At 34.5% G+C, this 21,812-nt stretch overlaps 2 protein-coding genes across 2 annotated transcripts; one reads left to right on the forward strand and one right to left on the reverse strand.

Annotated features, from left to right (window-relative positions):
• Positions 1-1,667: 1,667 nt before the first annotated feature.
• LOC127796596 (putative pentatricopeptide repeat-containing protein At5g40405) lies at positions 1,668-4,280 on the reverse strand. Its single transcript, XM_052328798.1, has one exon. The coding sequence runs from the start codon at positions 4,174-4,176 to the stop codon at positions 2,329-2,331; it is 1,848 nt and encodes a 615-aa protein (XP_052184758.1). The 5' UTR covers positions 4,177-4,280; the 3' UTR covers positions 1,668-2,328.
• A 6,566-nt stretch (positions 4,281-10,846) lies between these two features.
• On the forward strand, positions 10,847-12,413 carry LOC127796466 (homeobox-leucine zipper protein HAT5-like). Its single transcript, XM_052328618.1, has 3 exons — positions 10,847-11,121; positions 11,388-11,797; positions 11,890-12,413. Exons 1-3 carry the CDS (start codon positions 10,989-10,991, stop codon positions 12,244-12,246), a joined length of 900 nt encoding a protein of 299 aa, XP_052184578.1. The 5' UTR covers positions 10,847-10,988; the 3' UTR covers positions 12,247-12,413.
• Positions 12,414-21,812: the final 9,399 nt, after the last annotated feature.

Consider the following 21,812-nt stretch of genomic DNA (forward strand, 5'->3'; position numbering starts at 1 on the left):
TTTCATGGAAGGTTGATGAAATATATATGGCAGTGTGTTTCCTTTTATAATAGAAAAGAAATTGAATGAAACGTAGGTTATCATAGATAAAAGTTAGGTAGTGTTATGTAGCAAAGTTAGTTGTGAAATAAGTGGAAAAAAAAATATGTGGATAAAAGAAGGTGAGAAAATTAGTTGAAATATTAAGTGAAAAAACATTTATGGGAAAAATAGTTTGTTTGATTTAAAATATTAGTTGAAAAAATGAGATGGATAAATAATTAATTTGATAAAAGTTAGGTGAAAATAATTAATTAAAAAATTAGTTGGAAAATTAATTAGAATAACATATTTTGTAAAAAAATTAAAAAAATGAGAGTAATTAATATTTTTTTTATAAAATGTGACTAATTATTTTTAATAATATTATTTTAATTTAAATAAATAAATTAATATTAATTAAACTATTATTTATAAAATATTCTTTAAAGATGCCTTTTACACTAAATTAGTGTTGAACATGTTGGAGTGAACACAAATTTAGTATTGAAAAATTTAGCGTAAATTATTCTTTGACATCACAAAATTTGGTGCCGAACATTAGAGATGCTCTAATATTGAGGTTCTTTTTTAAAGGAATATATACATATATATTAATCGGTCCAAAAAGTGAAAGTAGACTACTGCTGCAGCATCTTGAAAAATCTTCGCATGCATGCATCGAGTTCAAAACCATGGAAGTGTCCAAAATCAGTTCACTGTTTGCCATATTCACCTCAAATTTTTTAATTTCCTTCACATTATAATTAAAATTCATATATATATATATATATATATGTAGTACTCGTACTTGAAGGCAGAGAGACGTGCAAGCAATGAAGCTCATAAGGGTCGATGTTGTTGAAAATTTAACTTAATTAATTAGGGTGTGGAGTATTGACTTCTATACATATATAGATGAACTGGCATTTTGTTCTTTTGCTTGATTGTCACTGTTTGATTTAATTATTGAGAGTTCTTGGATTCAGGTTTAAGTTGACAAATATGTATGTTGGGCAAAGCGTATTATCTATGTAAGTTAATAAAACAAAACAAGAAGTGAGTTTATTCTTCATCTAGAAAATGATTTATGTTCATATCTATGGAATTCTTCAAAACACGTTTACATTATTTTACAGATTAATTAATGTTGTTGTCCATCAACGACTGGAATCCCCATTAATATATAGGTATATAGGTGGTGTACGTTGTCCATCAACGACTGGAATCCCCATTAATATAGAGGTGACAATTCTCTAACTCAATCAATTTTAAGCTTTATATTCTTTGTTTAGTTTAGTGTCATAATAATTCTAACTAATTCAGCTCCTCTTTTATTTTAATTAGAATTATGTGGGGAATTCTTAAAATCTCTTTGAAAAATTAATTTCATAATAATAATAATAATAATAAATGCAACGCATAGGCATCTAAATTTGTTGGGAACGTCCAACAAAGGTTTTTGTTGTCATTCTCTCGGCACAATCAAATGGTCTTTATCAGTCCCACCTCTGTCACTGGGATTTAAATCATATTTGACCCTTAATTTGTATAGGGAAGATTAGAAGAATGCATTCGCACAAGCAAAGTGTTCATAAGAATCCAAGAAAATGCATTCAAACTGTTGATGTGTTACATTGAATCTCACAAAAAGAAGTTACATCTGTTGATGATGTTGATAATAATGATCATGCTTTTTCCTTCAACCAAGTCTAGGTTTACGCTTCCAATAGAATAGCCAGTTAGATTTGTCTTTTTCTCCCCTTTGACAATCAAGAACAACCATATTCTAACATAAATACAAATCTTAAAATTGGGTTGTGTGTGGACCCTTAAGGCGAGCACCCAAAGCTTAAAATTGGGTTGAAATGAAGGAACTGAAGCATAGCATGACATGACTAGGAATAGTATCAGACTGACAGCAACAGCATCATGAAGGACGCATGAACCTGTAAGGAAATAGTCTGCACCTTTCTGCCATTGCCGCTGGGGAACTAATTTTCCTTGTACCGATCCATTGAAACCTATCTTATGCATGTATCTTCACATTTTGAAGTAAATGTACGCTATTGATTTGACGCTCTATCAGATGGCTGGCAGGCCCACTTCATGAAACCCCGTTTAACATCTGGAATAATTCTTTTAGTTCAACGGATAGATGATTTCACAACTCAGCTTAGCTTAATGTGGATTGTAGACTTACAAGGAAGAAAGACGAGAAAGTGAGGAGTGGAGGCTCATAGAGTAATAGAAATAAAACTTCCATTCGTCCATTTAAAATGAATCTTTGTTGGTGAGACAGTTTTTTGTTTACCAGAAACCCTTACAAGAACAGTGTCCACCTTTAAAATGGTGAAATCTATTCCTGTCTCTCAATATAATCTCTCTCTTGTAAATTTGAGATATCATTAGTGTTACAACATGACAATCCCAACAAACACGAAGGTTTTTCACAATCCTAATGGGCACACCTTCCTTCAAACTAATCAATCCAAAAGCAATGGCAACCTTCTCGCTATGTTTACATAAGGCATCCTCTTTTTCTTCTTCTTCTATGTCAAAATGAACAGGGCTAGTGTTAGCAACATAACCTGATAACTTTAGCCTCTTTGATATCTCTTCTAATTTTGCCTCAATTTCAGCATATCTAGTATGGGACTTATCCCCTGCAAAGAACTCATGAACTTCACCATCGACCTCTATAACACTACAACCTGGAAGCTTTTCGACACCCTTGGTCTTCATTGTTTGCCTCACATTACTAACACCATCCCAGTTCTTGGAATCTGCATAGATATTTGACAGGAGTACATAGGCTCCATGGTTCTTGGCTTCTAGCTCTAGTATCTTTCTCGATGCAAGTTCACCCAGCTCTGTGTTCCTGTACATCTTGCAAGCATTAAGCAAAGCACCCCAAGCACCAGCATGAGGCTTCACAGGCATTTTTTTTATAAAGTCTATGGCTTCATTTAAGCGGCCAGCTCGGCCATATAAATCAACCATGCATCCATAATGCTCGAGCATAGGTTCAAGCCCAAACTCTTTTCTCATAGAGTTAAAATGCTTGAGGCCTTCCTCAACCAATCCAACAACACTACAACCCCTTAAAATCGAAACAAAAGTGATCTCATTTGGCTTAACCTCTTCCTGTTTCATAAGGGAAAAGAGCTCAAGACACTTTTGACCATACCCATTCATCGCTAGTCCGCCCATGGCACTACTCCAAGTATAGACATTTTTTTCCTTCATTCCCCAAAACACTTCCATTGCCTTGTTCATGTTCCCACACTTTGCATACATGTCAATGAGTGCAGTTCCCAGTGTAACAGTCATTGGAATCTTATATCTCTCAATATATGCATGTGCCCATCTCCCTTGATCCAATGCACCCAATTGAGAGCACGCGGATAAAACCAAAATCATTGACACCTCATTAATTCTCACACCCTCCATTTGCATCAGGTGAAACAAGTTCAGGGCCTCCCTTGATTTCCCACACTGTGCATACGCTCCTATCATAGCATTCCACGCAATAGCATCCTTGTGAGTCATTTTATCAAACAGATTGCGCGCAAAATCAACATCACCCGATTTAGCACACGCAGTCACCATCGCAGTCTGGGCCACCAAATCCGGCTCGGGAATTTCATCAAACACCTTGCGCGCACAATCCACAAAACCCAGTTCAGCATACATGTAAATCAACCCACTTTCAACATGCGGGTCAGTTTCGAACCCATATTTCACCACCGCGGCATGGACACCCGGGCCTGCTTTAGACGCCAGCAATTGCGCGCTGGTGCGGATCAAGAACGTGAAGGTGTAGTTATCGGGGTGAGGATTGTGAGTGGAGCGTAGAATGTTGTTGTAAAAGTGGAAACTTCTCTGAGGGTTTGAGCTCTTGGAGTGGGCCCTGATCATGGAGTTCAAGGCAAAGAAGGATGGGCTATCTGATTGGTCCAGGACCCGGGTGGCATAATCTAGATTTCTTGGGTGCTTCAGGGCAATGGAGGCGACGAATTGGCCATGGAGAAATGGGTCGTTGAGAAGGCCGTTGATAAGCAGCTGGGCATGGATTTGCTTGATCTCCATGAGACTGATGCATGATTCCACCAGAGAAATTGTTGGATGTTTCGCCACACATCGCAAGGAGCTCATCACTTTATTGGATCGTGAATGAATCCCATAAAAATGTATAAGTTTGCGTAAGTGCGTGGCTCTTCGCTTCGGGGAGTTTTCCCGCGTGTTTCAAAATGGCGGTTTGCTATATCTTATATCTGATTAATGAGACAGATTAGATATTATTGATAAAAAAGTGTTTTTTGATGTTATAATTATTTTATTATATAAAAGGCAGAAGAGGCGGTTGGCTCTACGAATATAGACGAAGATGAAGTGGGCACTCCCTCCGGTATAACTAGAGATGTCAAAATGGGGCTGGCCCGGGACCGGGCTAGGGCCAGCATTTTGCTGGCCCATTTAAGGCCGGGCCAATTTGGCCCGGCTCGCTAATCGGCCACAAAACCCCCCCTCAATCTCGCCTCTTGCCCACGCCCTCACCCTCTGCCTCGCCCTCGCTCTCGTTCTCACCCTTGCCCTCGTCCGCGCCCCTCATTCTCGCCCTCGCCCGCGCCCCTCGCTCTCGCCCTCGCTCACCCTCTGTCTCGCCCTCGCCCGCGCCCCTCACTCTCGCCCGTGCCCCTCGCCCGCGCCGTTCGCCTTCTGTCTCGCCCTCGCCCTCGCTTGCCTTCTGTCTCGCCTGCGCCCCTTGCTCTTTCCCTCGCCCCTCAGTCGCCCTCGCTCGCCCTCTGTCGCCCGCACCCCTCGTTCTCAGTCTCGCCCTCTCTCGCTCACGCCGTCTGTCTCTGTTGCCTAGCTAAACCCTAAAGGTAAGTTAAGTTTTGTGTTAATTATTTGCCTAGCTAAAGCCTAAAGTTTTGTGTTAATTATTTAAAATGAATTGTTTTAATTATTTACACTGTGGATTCTTCTATTAGAAACTTAGAATGGATGGTGATGATCAAATTTCGAGAGGAATCCCTAGTAATGTTAATGAGGAATCCATATCACAATCACAATCAAAAAAGCCTAAGATTTTAACCTCTGATGTGTGGAACCATTTTGTGAAAATTGGTGTTGGTAGTGATGGCAAACCAAGGTGTAAATGCAAGGGGTGTGGTAAAGAATATTCATGTCCATCTAAATCAGGAACCTCTAATTTAAGTCGTCATATTCCTAAATGTATGATGATTTCTAAGTATAATGATGCGGGAGATATGCTTATTGATTACGAAGGGAAGTTGAAGAGAAAAAAATTTGACCCTAAAGTAAATCGTGAACTTATTGCTCAGATGATTATTTCACATGGTGCTCCCTTTAATATGGTTGAGTGGAAGGGGTTTAGAAATTACCAAAAATTTCTGAATGAACATTGTAAGTTCATTTGTAGAAATACTGCTAAAGCGGATGTCTTGAGAACATATGAAATAGAAAAAGAGAAGTTAAAACAACAATTGGCCCAAATTCCTGGTAGAGTTTGTTTGACTTCTGATGTTTGGACTGCATGCACTAATCATGAATTTATTTCTCTTACTATTCATTATGTTGATGGCAATTGGAAGTTGAATAGTAAGATATTGTCATTTGCTCATATGAAGCCACCACATAGTGGACATGAATTATCATTGAAGGTGTTGGAATTTTTAAAGGATTGGGGATTGGAGAAAATTTTTTTTCCCCTCACTTTGGACAATGCCACTTCAAATGACAACATGCAAAATATATTGAAAGAACATTTAAATTTGTCGAATACTTTGTTGCTTAATGGAGAGTTCTTTCACCTTAGATGTTGTGCTCATATACTAAACCTTATTGTTCAAGATGGTTTGAAGGTAGCTAGTGAGGCATTGCATAAAATAAGACAAAGTGTTCATTATATGAGGGGTTCAGAAGCTAGGATGAGACAATTTTATCAATGTATTGAGCAAGTTGGTGGAATTGATATAGGAATTGGGTTGAGACCGGATGTTGTCACTAGATGGAACTCCACCTACATAATGCTTGAGAGTGCACTCAAGTATCGTCATGCATTTCATAGTTTAAGCTTATGTGATAAAAATTATAGGTGGTGCCCATCAAGTGATGAGTGGACAAGAGGGGAGATAATCTGTGAATTCTTGAAGCCATTTTATACTATCACTAATTTGATTTCTGGATCCTCTTACCCTACATCTAATTTGTATTTTGGGGAAATTTAGAGGATAGAGTGTCTCTTGACATCCAACTTAGAAAATGATGATAAGTTGATTGCAAGCATGAGTGCAAGGATGAAAGAAAAATTTGATAAGTATTGGAGTGATTATAGAGTGGTTCTTGCATTTGGGGCGATTCTTGATCCAACCAAGAAGTTTAACTTTTTGAGGTACACTTATTCAAAGCTCAATCCTTATAACTATGAAGATAATTTGGAAAGGGTGAAGACGGCTTTGTATAGGCTTTATGGTGAATATGTTAACAATGGTTTATCAAGTTCAAGTTCAATGCCTTGCTCAAATGTTAGTGGATCACAAATTTCCATTGGAGGTGAACAAGCAAAGAAGTCAAAAAATATATATGATGTAAGTCTATATTTTTTTAAAAAACTTGTTTATATATAATTGATATAAATATTTGGTTGACTATTTTTTTGATTATTTGATAGGATTTTGAAGCATTTGATTGCCAAGTTTCTAACGATGCTAGAAAATCCCAACTTGATATTTATTTGGAAGAGCCAAGGATTCCAATATCGAGAGCATTTGATGTCTTGGCATATTGGAGAGAGCGAGCTAATATAGGGAAAATTATTGCAAAGACGGCTTGTGATATATTGAGTATTCCGATAACAACCGTAGCATCGGAGTCCGCTTTTAGCATTGGATCTCGTATTTTGAACAAGTATAGAAGTCGTTTGCATGATGAAACAGTTCAAGCTCTCTTGTGCACACGGAGTTGGTTGCATGGTTTTGGAGGTAATTTTTTTTAAACTTTCTAATATCTAGGATTTAACATAACATTAAACATTTCTCTTATATGATAAATAATTAACATATGTAATTTTTTATTATAGATGATGATGAGGAGGAGGAGTCAAGCATTGATGATATAAGACTTTCTGAACAAGACTCAAATGTTGTTGTTGATGAAAAGGATGAAGATTAGAGACATAATTTTTAATTATTTTTTTCTTCTTATTTGTAATTTGGCCTCCAGAAATGGCTCTTTGAGCAGGTTGTTTTTCTTCGTCTGGAATTTGTATGCTCATGTAGTAGTAATTTTAATTGCTTCTCTGGTTAGATAGTTGAATGTTTTGTGATTGGATTGCTTTACCAGTTTACTGTCACATACCACTTTCTTTGATACAATGTATAACCTTGCAGCATTTTAGTTGTGGTGGCTGCCATTTTCTTATTTAATTTAATTTTAATTATTTTAAATATCTGTAAAATTATTTGTCTATTTTGTAACTTCTGATATAATACATTACAACTTTGAGAATGACAGGTGTAAGGGAATTGGCCTGCAACTAAAGAAGGAAGTAGGTAAACGGAAGTGGGCCACGTAGTCAAAGTGGGCTAAATGGCCAAAAATGGTATCAAACAAAAAAAAAAAAAAAAATTGGGCGGGCCCATGTAGGGCCGGGCTAGGGCTAGCAATCTGCTGGCTCGTTTTTAAGCGGGCCGATTTGGCCCGACCTGGCTCGTTTGCCATCTTTAGGTATAAGTGATAAATAATATGTCAAGTTTGTATTGGTGGATTGTGAGTTTGATTCTCGTTCTATATAGTGAAATAAAATTTTACATCTGCTATTTTCCTTATCTGTCAAAATTAAGAATATGAGTGGCGAGATCGGGTAAGGACGATCATCCCCAAAAGAAGCAGACGGTGGCAGAGAAAGATAATAATGGCAGTAGTAGTGGCCCGATGATAGTAGGGGGAAAGGATAGTTGTAGGTGGCGACGGTGGCAATTGCAAGAACAAGGGAGGAAAGAGGAGGGGATGGATGAGTAGAGTTTGTATGATTGAAGTGGGGTAAAATTGTGATTGTCAATATATGTATAAAATTGATAAATATTTTAAGATTTTTATTAAATTATTTATTTTTTTAAATACATTGAGAATTTATTTTTTTTGAGACAAGGACATATAAATTATTTTTTTTATTTATAAAATTCTAAGATAGTGTTTGTTTATGGATTGAAAAAAAGTAAGATTTAGAAAATATTTTAAATAAAAGTATTTTTTATTATCTTTATTAAATTTATTTGTCAAATCATTGAAATGAAGTCACATGAGTTTTTATATGAACTTTTATAAATAAATTTATCTGAAAAGAAAGAGATTATATAAATTTATCTGAGATTTTATAAATAAAAAAAAATAACTTTTATGTCCACCATCTCATAAAAGCATAATTGTTAGTGTATTTAAAAAAAATTAATAAATATTCTGATAAAAATCTTAAAATACTTTCCAATCTTATCTTAACAATTTCACATCTTGATATAAAAACCTTATATTAATATAATTTTATTTTATTTATTTTAACAAATACTACGTAAATAAATTTATCTCTCTCATTTTTAGATAAATTTATTTATAAAATCTCATATAAAAAGTTATGTAATTTCTTTTTAGTAAGTTATCAGATAAATTTAATAAATACAATAAAAATATTTTTATCTAAAATAATTTTTAAATTTACTTTTTGTATTCCATATCTCACTTTTCACAAACACAATCTTTAGTCTAATTTTTAATCACACACAGAGAGTTGTGGGGTAAGGTTATTGGGAGTTGCTTTTCATACCAAACAAAGTACTAGCAAAGGCCCACTGGGCCAATCTGGTGTAATAGTAAAATTATTTATTTATTTATTATAATTTAGAAAATTCATCTTGGAAATTAATAAAATAGATATAATATAAAAAAATAATTGTAAAAGGGCATCAAATTGATTATTTAATTAATTAATAAAATAAATATAAATATAATATAATTTTTTATATAAATCTCAATCCCATCCATGACTGACAAAAAAAAAAAATAATAATAATAATAATTATTCTTGCTTGTCCTAAATCCAATAGAAGGAGGGAATTAAACTTAGCCCAATAAAAGATGAGTAAGTGGAAACTTTATGAAGACGTGTCATTTTGCCATCCCTATAAGAAAGGGTTTGAGAGATGAGAGGTCCAACGTTGCCATCCCTGTAAGAAAGGGGTTGAGAGATGAGAGGTCCAACACTCGCTGAAAAACTCCTTTGTTTCTAAGGGATTATGTAAGTTGGAGCTCGGCTCGTTTAAAAATTTGAAGAGAGTGTTTGATTGGAATTATTTTTCATGAAAAATGTCATATTAATAGAAAATTTTTCATGCTTGCATATTTGATTTCTTAATATTTTTCATGAAATTTTTTTATGATACAACACATCGAAGCATATTTTAATTTATTTTTTATAAAAAATTACAATTAGAGAGGAGGTGGGAATTGTTTTTCATGGAATTAGAAAATATTTTTCTTTTTCATATTTTTTTCAATCAAACACACCTCATTGTTCTTTTTACTATTTTTTGGTTATTTTTAATTTTAATTTTTTTAAAATTTTGTAAAAAAAATTCAAAATAATAAAAAATCATTTTAACTATTTTTATCAGAAATACGTTTAAAATTTTCAAAACACAAAAAACGTTACATACAAAAAAAATATATTTTCATTAATCTCAAAATAGATACTTAAAACAAAAAAGTGGAAATAAATTCAAAATTTAAAATTCAAAATTGAAATACAAAAAGAACAACCTTTAAATGTTTTGATTGTTTTAGGAAACAAAAAAATAAAATGTAAAGCATCAAAGTATTTATAATAAAAAATAAAAACCATGTTTGTTGTTTGGTTCTATTTTCAAGCTTTTGATTTTTTTTATATATAAGCAATAAAAAATGATATAATTTTTAATATGGGAAAGGGCCATGAAAAATATTATTGATAATCGCGAATTGAAGAAGAAATTGTAGGAAATAATTTTTTTGTTTTTTAAATCTAATTTTTATTAAATAATTAAATTTCTAATTAGAATATAAAAAACTCAATTTTTTTAACTTTATAACATGAATGTTATCACTTTTTAAAATATAAAATATTTGATATTTTAGTTATAAAATTAAAATTAAAGACAAAATATTTTTTAAAACTAAATGAGACGTTGCATTCTAAAACTTATTTATTTCAATTTGACATTTTTATTTCATTAGATTTGATAATTTTTTCATAGAGTTGAATTGCTGATCACCGCTCAATTTATAATTTGCTCGTATTTCTTTTATATATCGTCTAAATTGGATCTTCATGTTGTTAGGATAATTTTGATAGATTTTTGATGTTCAAGTCAATTATTATATTTAGAAATGTAATAAGAATATAATAAATAATATACTTTACTCATTGAATATTGTGATATTATTATATAGATAATTCATATTGAGAGAGTGATCAAAATAAGATCACCTAGACAGTTAAAATGAAATTTATTAGATGGGCTAAGAGAACAAGTTATGGGCCATTGCTCGGGCCTGCGGTCTATGGAGTTTTCTCTTTGTCCTAGGGCCCAACATTCAAAGTTGGGTCGTTCTAGACTTGTACAGGTGCTCATCATCATCAATCATGAACGAATTAACTTACTTAAGGAGGAGCTCATTCTTCTAGAAGAATAGCAGCTAGAAAAATAACATAAAGAAAAGCTCCTCCATCTTGTTTGAGAGCTTGTTATAACCTCCGGCAAACTCTCCTCCTCTTCTCGGAGAAGAAATCTCTCTCTCTCTCTCTCTCTCTCTCTCTCTCTCTCCGCATAACACACAGTTAAATTAGCTTAGACGCATTAAACAATGAGTGTTTAAAGTGAGTCAGAAGTTCAAATACACGGAAGCAAGTTATGGAGGATGGAAGTGTTTTGGGTGGTTCTAACACGAAGCCTGCTGTACTTCCAGCTGACAGCCTTCCTAATTGTTCCTCTCAAGTTGTTGGTCCTTCTCTTTGGATTTCCAGCTCTTCCCCTTCTTTTCATGGTAATTAATAATCTCTTGTACCTTTCTTCCTTGCCTTTCTGTAATTATATATTATCCTGCAGCTGAAAGATCTTTCCCCCACTTTCCTGTAAAGTTTCAGTTAAAATTTTCCAGGAATTATGGGTTTGTTCTATAGAATGGCTTGCTTGCCAACAGATTCATCTTCCACTTCTCTCCGTACTCCAATTTAAGAGCCCTTTCTTCTTCAAGACTTCGAGTTGATCTTTTCTTCAGGTCCTGATGTTATGTTCTGTTTATATGCATAGGCGACTCAGTGTCATCTTCAACATCTTTCGTTAACTTTGAAGATGTTAGAGTTGAGAATCCAAGAGATGATCTGTTTTCTGTTCCCCTTGATGAAAGCGAAGATGGCAATGAGGACCACAATGGCAGCTTTTATCGCCGGGAGAAGAAAAGGCGGTTCACAGCCGATCAGGTTAAGTTTCTTGAGAGGAATTTTGAGGCAGAGAATAAGCTTGAGCCACAGAGGAAAGCGCAGCTCGCCGAGGAATTAGGCCTGCAGCCTCGGCAAATTGCCATATGGTTCCAAAACCGGCGAGCCCGGTACAAGTCCAAGCAGCTCGAGAGGGATTATACTTGTCTGAAAACAAGTTATGAAAGGCTTAAGAATGAATATGATGGCCTCCTCGAGGAGAAGGAAAGATTGAGAAATGAGGTAAATCATAGATGTTCATGGTTCAAGTTCCAATTGTCATTTTGTGTGGTTTTAACTCTTCGCCAAATGGCTCAATTTTTTCTCTTGGATAGGTTCATTTGCTGAGAAACAGACTGCTTCCCAGAGAAAAGGTGATCAATCCCAATTCAGAACCGACTGAACCCTTAGCAGAACCCGAGAAACAGATCTCCATTGCAGCTTCTGAGACCAAGCAGGAAGATGCAAGTTCAGCCAGGAGTGACGTTCTTGATTCAGAAAGTCCACATTGCTACGCCAAGCAAACCCAGTCTTTCTTGTTTGGCCCAGAGCTACCCGATTTCTCACATGAGAAGGAAGATGAGCTCACTATGAGCCTCTACCCGCCTCTGTACTCCCCTAAGCTTGATGAACAGTGTTATACTGGAGCAGCCGAAAGCTCTTTTGGTCAACCTTATTGGTTTTGGCCGTAATGATCATTGTCAGGACATTGAATCAGGCTGAGTGATCCTTTTAGTGATGTAATGTGTTGATTTTCTATTGCAATTGTAAGTTTGAATTGAATAATGATGGTCAAATTCAGCTCTAAATAACGGTTCATATTCATGGTAGAAGTTGATAATTATGTGTGTGTTATATGTCTGCATTCAAGATCCGGAAATGGGGAATATGAGGTCACTTTCCTAGCTAGGTGAAAGTCCAAACAGTAAGTGGGAAGAAAGAAGAAGAAGAAGACAACACAATATTGAGATAAAAGCAGAAATGAGAAACTGTCATAATCTTTGTGTTCTTCTGAAACCAAAACGCTACAAGGAACAGATCACGCCCACAGGATTTCTAGTGAAAGCAACAGCTGCTGTTTATTAAATAAAAGCCGTGAAAGAGAGAAAAGCAAGAAGGATAAGCTTTGAGAGTCAAAAATTAGTTGAAGGGTTTAGCTCAAACTGTCCTTCCATTGCGATTGGATTTTAGAGCTTGCTTTGGCCTGGCCCTACCCTTGGGCAGATGTTGACATTATATACTTTTAATTTTTACTTATCATCATCATCATCATCATCATCCAGAGAGGGAGCCCAAATCAAATTAAGGATCCGATGGATCAGTAGCCTAACCATTCTCAGTGGTACGTACTATATATTGCAATGGTGGGTTCCATTGATGAGTCAGTTGGGGAGGGTTATAATCAGTTGGGTTTGCGATTTAAATGTAGAAACCAAAGTTGCAGAGCATTGGAGGATCGGAGCTGAAGCTAAACTTGGGGCTTTGAGATCGAACAGAAGATGCACATTGGAGGAGTTGTCTCTTTCACATGTTCCGGCAACCAACACTCGTGGCCTATGAAAGCTGCTACCACAAGTGGGAGTACCACTTCCCTAAGCAGCGTGTGTATTTTTATAAAGTGTAAAATAATTTGTTATACTTTTTACATTAGGAATTAGTTCAATTATTACCGTAATGTTGTCAAGCATTCGTAATAATCACAACTTAGGGTTCTTGCGTTTTGAGACAATTGTGATTATGTTTGATTTCTTTGAATTTTAATTTGGTATATAATTTAATAATTTTATATAAAAAATTTTAAAGTTAAATTTAATATTCGATTTTAGACCCTTGTGAATGTGTTGGGCTCTTCAAATCTAAATTTGAACCTTTTTAAGGACAGGAATTCTTTTGGTTAGACCCAAAATACAAAAATATATAAATTTTTTTTTTTTGTAGGTACTTCTATAAACTATTATATTATTAATTAAATTCCATATATCTTTTATTATTTTTAAGGTTATAGAAAAAGCCATTCAGATAGTATTGTATTCCTGTTCTTGGGCTACTAAACCGACTGACTGAATCAATCAATCAAAATGAAGCTCAGCTCGTCCTGAGCATCAATCGCAGGGTGCCACGTGTGCATCTGTCAGATATTTCCTCAGAGGTTCAAAATCTCGACTGCCACGTGGTCGGCGGAGATCAATTGATGAATTACGTGTCCACTAATGGAGTCCCTTTCAAACAAAGCCACGGAATTACGACAAGCTACGCCGCGGATGTGGCGGGGTCCAAAAAGTGGGACCGTCGATTGGTATGGCAACTCAAACGTACGTGGCGGACAATGAACGGTGGATGTTTATTAGGGCCCACTCTGCTCTGCTACTTTCACTCATCTGCTGCTCTTGCTGATGTGGATAAGAACGCAAATCATGTTGAAAGTGGGTGGTGACGCACCATAGCTGATAGATGGGCCCTCTCACTCCTTTGCCCATCATTTTGGGCCGGTCCAACCTGCAACGTGTGTATGACCCACTTAAATTTAATTTATAAAAAATAATAACGTAAATATATTTATGAAATTACCCTTTACCCCTATTATTATTAATACCATATATATATATATATATATATATGAAAATGAGAACATTGGTCACGGGGTGCGTCACCTCAAATGGATGCCACATGCCACCATTTTCTTTCATTGGGGCTTAGCCTAACCACTTCCTATAAATGTAAAGTATCACTAAGAGCTCTACCCAAAGAGGCACGAAAAATGGGGCCAATCTTATCAGCCCACTTCTCAGACACTAAATTAGAATCTTTGTCTAAGAAATTATTGATATATCTCATTGACCATGTTGGCGATCAGAGCAAGTTCAACTAATTTAAAGGTTTCAAGAAAAAAAAAAAAAAATTATCAGAACCTTCTCAAGAGTATTAATTTTTTTTATAAAAAAATAAATAATACATATTTTTATGATTTTTTTTATTTTATTAAATTAAAAAAGTAAAAATAAAAATAAATAATACATATTTTTATTTTTTATTTTTTATTTCTCGAACCACTTCTTATGAGCTAAACTCAACCCAGCAGGCTGACCCAATCTTTTGAAACCCAATAGACCCAGGGCCGAGCTTGTCAAAACAAGACCATACGCCGCTAAAGCCCGAACTAAAACCGCGAAACCAAGTAAACTCTCAACAATGCTTCTAGCTTACTGGTCTAACCATCTAGTTCGCATAACAACAAGATCGCTGAACAATTGAGGCATGGACTCACTTACTTTATCTGAGGCAAATCAGATCCCTGATAATACGGAATCCACTCCCGATTTTATGGAATTGATAAAGATACTTTGTCCCTCACGATATTACTTTACTACTTTGGATTTTATATAAATTGTAAACACCCCACACTATAAATAGGGGTCACAAAGCCATTATAAGGAGGATGAGCAATATTATATTGTTACTTTACTACAATTACCAGAGAACAGTCGTGGACTAGATATCATTCTAGCCGAATCACGTAAAAATCTCTTATGTACAATTTGGTTGCTGGTGCCATTTGTTTCTTCTCTTTACATTCGTATCTATTCTTTCAGTATGGGCTAACCAATCGATCACGGTCAATCAATTTCGAATGTTGACAACTACAAAATACGATAATCTCTTAATGATAGTAAATTTTCAACTAAAATATAATTTCTAAGAGATTAAAAGAAGTCAAACAATCTACTACAATAAACAAAGAAATGGTAAAAAGTGAAAAGAGAAAATTGGGAACAATGAGTTTTTTTTTAGGGTTGTAATTGAAAGATTTATAATTAAAAATAAATTTAGGGTGTGTTTGATTAGCATAGAAATCATGAAAAAAAAAAATATTTTCCAACCAAATTCCAACTTTGGGGGCAACTTTTATCATGAAATTTAATTTTCATCCAACTACAAAAGTGTCATATTTTCCATAAAAACAAGGAAAATCAATTCTTAGGGGGCTAGTTGTGATTTTCTAGGGAAGTTGGAAAACATTTTCTTTTCCATCTTGTGTAATCAACACCGTTTGGTACAGGAGAAGTTTTTATATTCTTGAGATTCATGATTCCTAAGAATATTCTTGAAAATATTTGATTTTCAGGATTTATATAATTCCATATTTGGTTAAATTTAAACATTTTCAGCAATGTTGGGTATTTTTTTTTTTTTTGAATCTTACATTCTTATGTTTCGTTTAAATATAACATTTTTGGAAATTCATGTTTTTTTTTTCAAAATTACCCTTATTTAATTTTTTTTGTTTAAAAATGATAAATTTCTTCTAGTATATAAAATATTGGGACTCACAACTTTTTAGGAAGTCAAAAAATGTTATTTTTTTACACATTATGTATATATGTGTGTATATATACATAATATATATATGTTTGTAAGAAGAAAATTATGACAAAGATAATCGTGAAAGGGCTATGAGGTTATAAGAGGGTAAATGGTGTTTTAGATGTTTTATTTGTTAAAAACTTATTCAGATCCATGGGAATCCAAAATTTCCAACCCCCTCATGAAAATCTTTTTGTGGGAAAGTTGATTAAAAATCAAATCAATGAATGTTCTTTTTTCAAGATTTTTTTTTAAAAAAGTTACACAAAACATGGGAATATAGATTCCTAACATAACATTAATAAGAATTTAACAACTTCTCTTGTACCAAACACCTAGTTTTAAAATCTATGGGATATTTAAGAAGAAACGGTAAAAACTAGGAATAATATATAGGAAGAGAAAATACGAAAAACAAAAGATGGTAAATCGATTGTTAGACAAATTGATTGTTGGGTGGGTGTTCGTGAAAATTTGTGATGTTTTACACTTGTATTTAGTTTTGATGATGAAAAACAACATTTGGTTTTGATCCCCAAATCATGAATCAAGTTTATGATTTTCAACAAAAATCAATTTCGAGTACATATGTGAAAATGAAAATCGAATGATTTATAATTTTTTCTAAGTTTGGAAGATTAATACATTATAAGTAGTCATATATGAAAATGTATTCATTTTAAAAAACTATCTCCCGGTATTTCGATAGCTAATATCCATTTGTGTTAAAATGATTTTTAATAAATTTTTTAAGAAATAGAATATATGTATTTTGGGAGTGGTGAAATTGCTAAATCCTGAATTTGTACTAAAACCAAAATTCCACTTTTTAATTGTTATGGATTTTGATTTTTTAGATATTTTTATTGAATTCAAATGGTGGGTACTTTCTTATTTACATTTATGTATTAAAATAAATGGAAGGTAAAATATAAATAAAATAAAACTAAAGAAATGTAAATATGTTGTAATGTATAAATGCTATGAATTGTATCCTCAAGCAATTCTTATATATATTCTAATAAGTCGACTATTTGTTCCAACCTATCGATTGGCTATATGGACCTGTCGACCAGTTCTAATCATGTTGTCGACCGGTTGCTTGACATGTTCTCTGTTGTTTGCTGTTGACCACCTCTGCATCACGACCTATCAACCGATTTGAAATAACTGTCGATCGCCTTGATCCACCTTTCGACTGGTGTTCAAATATTTGAACTAACTTGTCGACCGGTTCGTCGTAGATAGCATGTAACGGCTAGTTTATCAACTCTCCCAAAGTGTTTTTTCTATTACCAATGACCATATTTTTTAAAGATCTCGTGAAGCTCTATAAATAGAGATCAAATGGATGAAACATCACAACCAAGTGATTTTATTTCAAGCTCTCAAGTGTTCTTCAAGTTTGTGCTTCATTGTTATATATTTACTTTCTCTCAAAGGCTTTGCATCTATTTTGTAAAATTCATTTTCAAGGTTTGTCTTTATTTTTGAGAGAATTTGTAACTGAGAGTATTGTCTCTCAAATATTTTCTTATCTTATATCATTTTGTATTTTCCTAGTTTGTTTTGCTAGAGAACCTACATTGCTTGTAGGAGGATTTTGATACCTAGCTTGTTGCTAGAGGGCTTGCTTTGTTAAGCAAGAGGGTGTAAATTCCTAATTCTTGCTAGATGGCCTATTCAGAAAGATAAGAAGTTTTAGTGGATTGATTGAAAATTTTTTAGTGAGGAGCTAATGTAACACCCGAGAATAATTTGAGGATAAACAAATAATATTTAATCAAGGGCATAATTGGAATTTTGAGAAAAATAAGACTATAGGGCACACTAACGCAGCGTTGGACGACCGAATTAACCAGAGGGAGTACCTCGGACTCTAGATAGCCAAGGAAAATGGTATAGTGTTGACGAGCAATTAAAATTATGATTTTTAGTGATAAAAGAAATGAGATCGGGAACAGTTTTCGGTACAGCGAAAATGCAGCTGCCAATTAGGTCGTATTACCGAATTGTTATAAACGATGTCCAAAAAGTCAACGGAGAATGTAAAATACTAGTATTCGATGCGTAGAACAACCCTTAAGTGGTTTTAGGTAGAATCGAATGGATTTGAGGTCAAATCAATCAATTGGGCCTAAGTGTAATTTTCTAAAAATGCCCGAGGGAGGTTAAAACGGTAAATTTTCAGAAATTTCAAGGGAGAAATGAGAAGTACTAATATTGAGGGTCTTAGTGATGGTGCTAGAGAGATCAGGGGCTTGAGGGTAAGGGCCAAAATACAAAAGAGAAATTTCAAAGGGCCAAAGTACAATTTTCAGAAAATTGTACAAGCATGGCCGATTTGGCCATAGATTTGGCCGGAAAATCCGGCCATTTGGCAGCCTAGGACCATCAGGGAGTGGCCTAGGGAGGTCTAGGAGGCGTGGGGAGGAAGCTTTGGCCGGAAATCGGCCACGTGGGGGTCAGATTTTGGCTATAAATAACCAAGGGTTTCGGCCGAAAATGAAGCATCAAATTGCTCGATTTTGAGAGCAAATCGAGGGAAGCCAATAAGGGACTTTTGATTCTTGAGGGAAGAGGATCATTTATGGAGATTTTGGAAATTTTTGGGGTAGTATAGAGGGTGTTTTCGCATATATATACATTCGACCGTATATATATATATACATACATTTTGCGTGAAGTATCAAATCGGGTTGTAGAGTGATCGATCGAGGGATCTAATAAAGGGATTTTGGTCGCAAGGCTATGGGTAGAAAATCTGAAAAGTTTCGTGTCAATCGGAGTTCGAATCGAGGGTCAATTTGATTTGCGGGAGTTCGGTGGCGTGATAGCTTCGGCTGACTGTTTTTAGCCAAATCGGAAGGCTTCCGGTGGTTTTTTCCGACCAATATGGGTACCATTGGGATTGACTAAGGGAGAGGAACAGCCTAGTGTCGTCGCTTCAATTTTCCGGTGTACCGTCGTCGGAGAAGATGACCGAAGGTATTTTTTTGTATTTTTTAAATACTAAAAATATAGAAAATTCGATAAAAAAAAAGAATTAAGGGAATTAAAATTCTGGAAAAATATCCAGAAATTCAAGAAAGATGAATAGTTTATTTTGATGAATTTTTATCTTGGAAATTTCTTGGGAAAATAATTATTTTTGATTTTTGAAAGGAAATGTAAATAGAAAATAAATAGGAGGAATTTTTATAAAATTCTGAAAAAATTCCAGAAGTATAAGGAATTTATTTTATGAGTTTTTGTGATTTTTATTTAAGTATATTCGATGTAAATAGATGAGAAATAAATTTTCTCAAGGAAAAGTAAATTATGGAAATTTGAGAAAATAGGAGACAAATCTGGAAAATTTACAGAAAATCCCAGAGGATTATAAATATTATTTTATGAATTATTATGTAAAAATATTTTAGAAAATAGTTGTGTAGATATTTATTTTGGATTATTAGAGAAGAAAATGGAAGAAAAATAGGAAAATTGTGAGAAAATTAAGGAAAATTATAATTGTTGGATAAATGTGATGATTAGGGTGCCTTGAGGGTTGAGACGAAGTGACTCGTGCGAAGTTCGAGGTCAGGTACGCAAATCGAGGCGACTCGCGCTTTTCAAGAAAGTTGAGTTACAAGGTGAGTGTTCGCCCCCAACTTTGTTTTGACTTGTGAGTGGTTCTACCCGAAAGGACCTTGAGTGACATGTGAATGGTTTACTGTGAATGTTCATCCCTATGGTTTGGTTTATTATGGTTGTCCAAACAGTTATTTACACATGCATTGAATTTCGTACGGTAAGTTGCATACATTGAGATGTTGATTTTTATGCATGTTATGATTTTTCGGCATTGGCTTGTTTTGTGTCGTCCATGTGGGGCGTGGGTTGGTAACCTGTGACGTAGCCCAGAGTGACAGCACTCGGGATGCGTACCTAGGATTAATGCTAGGTGACCCACTTGGGACGGGGCTGAGACGGACTTCACCCTACGGGACCAAAGTGGCGGGGCTGAGAGTGGACACCACCTCGGTTGTTGGCTCAAGTGGCGGGGCTGCGAGTGGACACCACCCCAGGTTCCTTTGAGCAATAGCATTAATGCCGAGGTGACGTTGATTCCGAGGATAGTGCTGATGTGGCACTCTTGGGGCTAGGGTTGCGTTGGGTTTTGGATTGCTTTTGAGTTGGAGCGTAAAACCTAACAATGACAATGGGGTGATTCCCGGGTTCATATGTCGAGGTTGTCCCTCTTAAGCAGGATTTTTTTGCCAATGGGCCGAAGTGGTTGTGTCGCCTTTAGAGAGATTGCATTTTCCCCCGTTAGGGTTAAGTGCTATGTGAGATTCTCTTAGGCTGATGCATGTCGGGATTTATCGATTTTGTATATGATTTTTCATATCTGCATGAAAACGTTTTTGAACTCTCACTTAGATGATTCAACATCTAATTTGGACTATGTCCCTAGAATATTCAAACATTCCAGGTGAAAGCAGTGGTGCCAAAGGAAAGAATATCATCGAGATGTAGCGGCTATGTTTAGTTTTCGTAGGTTTTGTCCATGATTACGATGTTTAGAGGTTATGTAATATTTTGATATTTTCATGTGAAACATCAATTTGATTATTGTAAAAGGAATTGTCGGTTAAGGGAATTGTCGGTTAAATATTATTGAGTTTTTGATCTTGCTTCCGCTGATGTGATTGATATTACCTGTCTTAGTCTATTAATTCTTAAATTTTGATATGCTAAAAAGGTACGATCGGGATTATCGGGAAATGACTATGATGAAGGTATATGTATCGAGAGACTTATGTTGTGTGTTTAAAATATATATATATATATATATTCCTGAAATCTCGAGTTAACGCTCGCTTGGGAAAAGTGGGGCGTTACAGCTAAGGTAGTGGATTAGGTTTGGTTTAAGCTGAATAACTATATATCGTTGTATCCCTTCTTTTGCTTGTGTTTTTTATTCCATTTATTCTTCCAAGCATTTCATTAATCCTCACTTGCACTAAAATCTCATTTTTCATCAAAATGATTTTTAAGTTCAATCAATTTTTTAAAACAACTCAATTCACCCTTCTCTTGGGTGTTAGTGCTATTGCTATATAAAACCTAACAATTAGTATCAGAGCCTAACTCTTTATTTTTTGGTCTAACAATCTAGGGAGAGATCTATGACTCTTAAGGAAGGTTATCCTATAAATGTGGCACCTTATTTTGATGGCTCATACTATGAATATTGAAAAATAAGAATTTGTGTTTTCATAACATCCATTGATTGCTATTTGTGGAATATTGTGAAAAATGGTTTTGTTTCAAAACCAAAGTTGGAATGGGATGATCATGACAAAAAGAATTTTTCTTTAAATATTAGAGTTATGCATATTTTACAACATGCCTTAAGTGATGATGTTTATGTTAAAATTTCTAAGTGCACTAATGCTAAAGATATATTGAATACTTTTGATTCAATCTATTTCTCTAACAAATGTGGTGAGCATGATGATGAAAGCCCAACATCAAATATGTGCTTCATAGCTCAAGAAAAAGAGGTAACCTTTACTTTTATTTATGATGGTGATGATGATTTTTCAAAAGAAGAGTTATTACATGCATTTGATGAATTGTGTGTTAATTTTGAAAAACAATGTTTGAAAAACAAAACTCTTCAAAAACAATTGGATTTGTTATCTAAAGAGTTGGAAGCCTTAAAATCAAAGAATGAATGTTTGCTTGCTTTTAATAATGAATTTTCAATGAAAAATGAATTGAAAGAAAATCAATTGAAAACTCCTAATAGTACTTGGAATGGGAAACCTATTTTAAATAGGAAAATTTCAAATTCTTGTGATTAGGACAAATGTGTTTAAAATTTTCATAATCAAATAGCTAATGT

The sequence above is a fragment of the Diospyros lotus genome, chromosome 3, assembly GCF_014633365.1.
Source record: "Diospyros lotus cultivar Yz01 chromosome 3, ASM1463336v1, whole genome shotgun sequence".
NCBI lineage: Eukaryota > Viridiplantae > Streptophyta > Magnoliopsida > Ericales > Ebenaceae > Diospyros > Diospyros lotus.